We start from the raw sequence: 3,763 nt of genomic DNA, 5'->3' as shown, positions 1-3,763 counted from the left end.
CAGACAGCCACAAGTTCAGTCATGCGCATCTTTATAGTAAAAGCTGCAAACCCTTTTTCAGCTTAGGTTTATGGATTTTTTTTGGGGGGGGGGGAGGACTGCAAAAAGCCCAAATGCCTCTGAATTGTCTGTGTTGGGATTTCAATCTAATCAAATAGAATGAAGAGGGTTTTAATCGTGTTGACAAACCCATGGGTCCAGTGCTCACTCCTCTTTTCTGGCTGCCATCTTTCAGGTGTCATCCTGACCAATGGCAAGCGTTGGATCCAGATGCGGCGCTTCTCCCTCACTACCATGAGGAACTTTGGGATGGGGAAGAAAGGCATTGAGGAACGGATCCAAGAGGAGACAGAGTACCTGGTGAAGGAGCTCAGAGCCACAAACAGTACGTGTCAATGCCTTGTTTCGTCAAATGCATTTATTTAAGAGTTGGAGAGACCACAAATTGCTGTCTTTACTGATATCTTTCCTCTGCTGAGGTTGTGAGGAGTAGCTTTTGTTCTCCACTCGTAGCTAGAAAACAGTATTTGGTACAAAGTGGAAGGATTTCATGGCTGGCATCCATAGTTTCTTCTGGGTTTTTTGGAGAAGATGCCAGCCACAGATGCTGGCGAAACTTCAGGAATAAACTGTCCGAGAACATGGCCACATAGCCTGAAAAGCTCACCCAAAAAAGTATTTGGAACATCCTCTAGCAGACTCCATTAGGCTACTGCTGAGTGTCACAAGTTTGCCTCCACTCCTTCTCTGGTACCCCTTTAATGGACATTTCCATCCTATGGGATCCTGGGATTTGTAGTTTGGTGAGGTTCTTAGAATTCTTTGCCAGGAAAATAAAATGCTGTAGTTCAGAAGTGTGGACTACAGAATTCTTAGTGCCCCTACCAGCTTGTTCCATTTTTGGTGACATTTCTTCAGATATTTAGATATAGCTCTCATGTCACCGCTTTGTCTTCTCTTCTTCAAGCTGAACATACTCAACTTCTTAAGTCGTTCCCCATCAGGCTTAGCTTCCAGGCCCTTGATGGTCTTGGTTGCCCTTCAGAACTATGGTTGGCTCTTTTAAATTCTGGAATGAACCCCAGAGTGGGTTCACTGTCTTTCTGGACATGGAAGCTATCAGTGGCCACTGGAGTACCTGGGTGGCTTGGCTTTAGGCCCTGCCTTGGTGACACTGGCTTGACATTTGGGAGTTTATCACACAGGAGGAATTTCTCTTAATTTCAAATGAAAAGAAAGTGGGGCCACAATGCAGTCACGTGAATTCGCTAGTTCAGTGAATTTACGTGAATTCGAATTGCATTCAAACTGACTTCCCATCGCCCAAAAATAGCTTGCCATTGCCCGAAATTGCGTGTGAGCACCTCTCACGCAATAACGTGAAACCCCATGATTGCGTTTGGATTGCCTGAAATTGCATGTGGTAGTCTATCACGCAATAACGTGAAACTCCATGATTACGTTCGGATTGCCATTGGATTATACTTCCAATTTCCCTTGTCTCATAACATCTTTGGCCACTGCTAATGCTGCTCTCCTCCCTGCCAGGCCAGCCCTTCATCCCAGCCACCCTTTTCAGCAGTGCTACGGGAAACGTCATCAGCCACATCCTCTTTGGAGAACGGTTTGACTACCAGGACAAGGACTTCGTCCGCATCCTCCGCCTGCTCACAGATAGCTTACGGCTGGAGAGCTCCTTTGCTGGGCAGGTAAGGAAAAGGAGGAGGAAGAAGATGTTGATCTTAGGAGGGAGACATCATGGATAGCTTCTGGCTGGAGAGTGCCATCACCAGAAGGTGAGGAGGAAGAGGAATAGGAGGATGTTGAGCCTACCAGGGGGACAGCACAGATAGCTTCTGGCTGGAGAGCTCTGTTGCCGGAAAGTGAGGGGCAGGAGGAGGAGGTGGTGGTGGTGATGGTGGTGTTGACCCTAGGAGAGAGACATCATGGATAGCTTCTGGCTGGAGAGCTCTGCTGCCAGGCAGGTAAAGAGGAGGAGGAGGAGGAGGAGGAGGAGGAGGAGGAGGAGGAGGAGGAGGAGGACAGCAAGGATAGCTTCTGGCAGGAGAGCTCCATCACCAGAAGATGAGAAGGAGGAGGAAGATGCTGACCCTAAGAGGTGGACATCATAGATCACTTCCTCTGAGGAAGAGGAGAAGGAGGAGGTTAACCCTAGGAAGGAGACATTATGGATAGCTTCCAGCTGAAGAACTCCATTGCCAGAAGGTGAGAAAGAAGAGGAGAATGTTGCCCTAGGAGGGAGACATCATGGGTAGCTTCTGGCTGGAGAGCTCCATCACAGGAGGAGGAGGAGGAGGAGGAGGAGGAGGAGGAGGAGGAGGTTGACCCTAGGAGGGAGACAGTGTGGATAGCTTATGGCTGGACAGCTCCATCGCTGGGCAGGTAAGGAATAGAAGGAGGAGGAGAATGTTGACCCAAGGTGGGAGACATCATGGATAGCTTCCCGCCAGAAGGTGAGGAGGAAGAGGAGGAGGAGGTGGACAATGTTGACCCTAGGATGGAGATATCAAAGGAGGTGAACGCAGCTGTGAACTAAGAGGGATGGGCTGCAGATTAGAAAAGACAACAACTTCCAGAATCCCCCAGCCAAGGTATCCATGGTGGCTAGCAGAGTCTGGGTGTTGTGGTCAAAGTATGTAACATTCCCAAATGGGGGAAACTATAAGACTAGTAAGGATGGAACAGGAATCCATCAGTTCTTCCAACTGGGCACCAGGGAAAAGGAAAAGATCCATATGGATGGCTATGCAACATGGGTTGAATTCAGATTCAGAATGTTTCCCAGCCCATTTTGGGCTCATTCTCTCTCTTGTTCTCTCTTCCTCTCTCTTTCCCCTTTAGCTCTACAACATCATCCCTGGGATTATGGACTATTTGCCTGGCGCTCACCAAAAGATTTTCCAAGAAACGTTGGCTATTGAGGAGTTCATAGGCCAAAAGATCAAGGATCATGAGAAAACCTTTGACCCCTCGAATACCCCCCGGGACTTCATAGATGCCTTCCTCCTCAAAATGGAGCAGGTGGGACATGGGCAAGAGGCCACAGAATAACCTTTTGGGGGCTGTCTGCAATTTTGACAAAGAATATCATGGGCTGTTTCACAAAATGGCTGCCAAATAAGGCTTGTCTGGTCTCAAAATGGCTGCCAGAGGAGATGCCACAGTGACAAAATGGCTGCCCTGCTGGGAAAGTACCTTCACAAAACAGACTTTTCTCATCAGACCAGTTGCGAAGGCTAACATACAAGTAATTTAGCAGAAAAAGAAAAAGAAAAACTAAGCACAAGGCAAAGGTAGGACCTGGGGCTCAACATTCAGAAGCAGATCAAGTCCTTGTTTGCTTGGACAAGTCATGCAAAACATAACATTCACAGGAAAATCAAGTAACGGGGCAAACAGACATCTTTGACTATTTGTGGAGAAAAAGTAGTGATAATCTAATCTGACCCTGTGTGAGAGAGTAAATTTCACAGATCTGGAAAGATACAGGAATCCCTCGTGGTGCATAGGTTCCCCATCTGTGAATTCAAACACTTGCAGACAATTGCACCATGTATTTGTCAACGGTGGTGAAGTGAACTTGGACGCTTAAGTGTATCCACGTTCATGTAACCACCATTGAATAATATGGGACACCACCATCTTTCTTTGGGGGGAGGCAGATCCTAACCCCTGCTAATACAGAGGATCCACTGTATATGATGGTCGTCCCAGTTTAGCTAGGAGGATGTGGATTTTACAT

The 3,763-nt window shown here is 47.5% G+C and overlaps 2 protein-coding genes across 8 annotated transcripts in view; one reads left to right on the top strand and one right to left on the bottom strand.

The window, feature by feature from the left end:
• LOC121933137 (cytochrome P450 2C19-like) overlaps positions 1–3,763 on the bottom strand; it is a 66,572-nt gene that overhangs the window by 11,947 nt on the left and 50,862 nt on the right. The gene's annotated exons all lie outside the window — the stretch shown is intronic.
• On the top strand, positions 30–3,037 carry LOC121933156 (cytochrome P450 2B1-like). Its single transcript, XM_042472506.1, has 3 exons — positions 30–385; positions 1,549–1,796; positions 2,863–3,037. The coding sequence occupies exons 1-2, from the start codon at positions 160–162 to the stop codon at positions 1,764–1,766; spliced, it is 444 nt and encodes a 147-aa protein (XP_042328440.1). The 5' UTR covers positions 30–159; the 3' UTR covers positions 1,767–1,796; positions 2,863–3,037.

Source organism: Sceloporus undulatus, chromosome 6 (assembly GCF_019175285.1).
Source record: "Sceloporus undulatus isolate JIND9_A2432 ecotype Alabama chromosome 6, SceUnd_v1.1, whole genome shotgun sequence".
Taxonomy (NCBI): domain Eukaryota; kingdom Metazoa; phylum Chordata; class Lepidosauria; order Squamata; family Phrynosomatidae; genus Sceloporus; species Sceloporus undulatus.
This window is presented reverse-complemented; position numbering and strand designations above follow the sequence as displayed.

Bases quoted from the DNA above. Each gene is read 5' to 3' on its own strand.
- LOC121933156 (XM_042472506.1), top strand. From the start codon at position 160: ATGAAGAGGGTTTTAATCGTGTTGACAAACCCATGGGTCCAGTGCTCA. The intron at 386-1,548 runs GTACGTGTCAAT...CCTCCCTGCCAG, and splicing joins GGAGCTCAGAGCCACAAACA to GCCAGCCCTTCATCCCAGCC.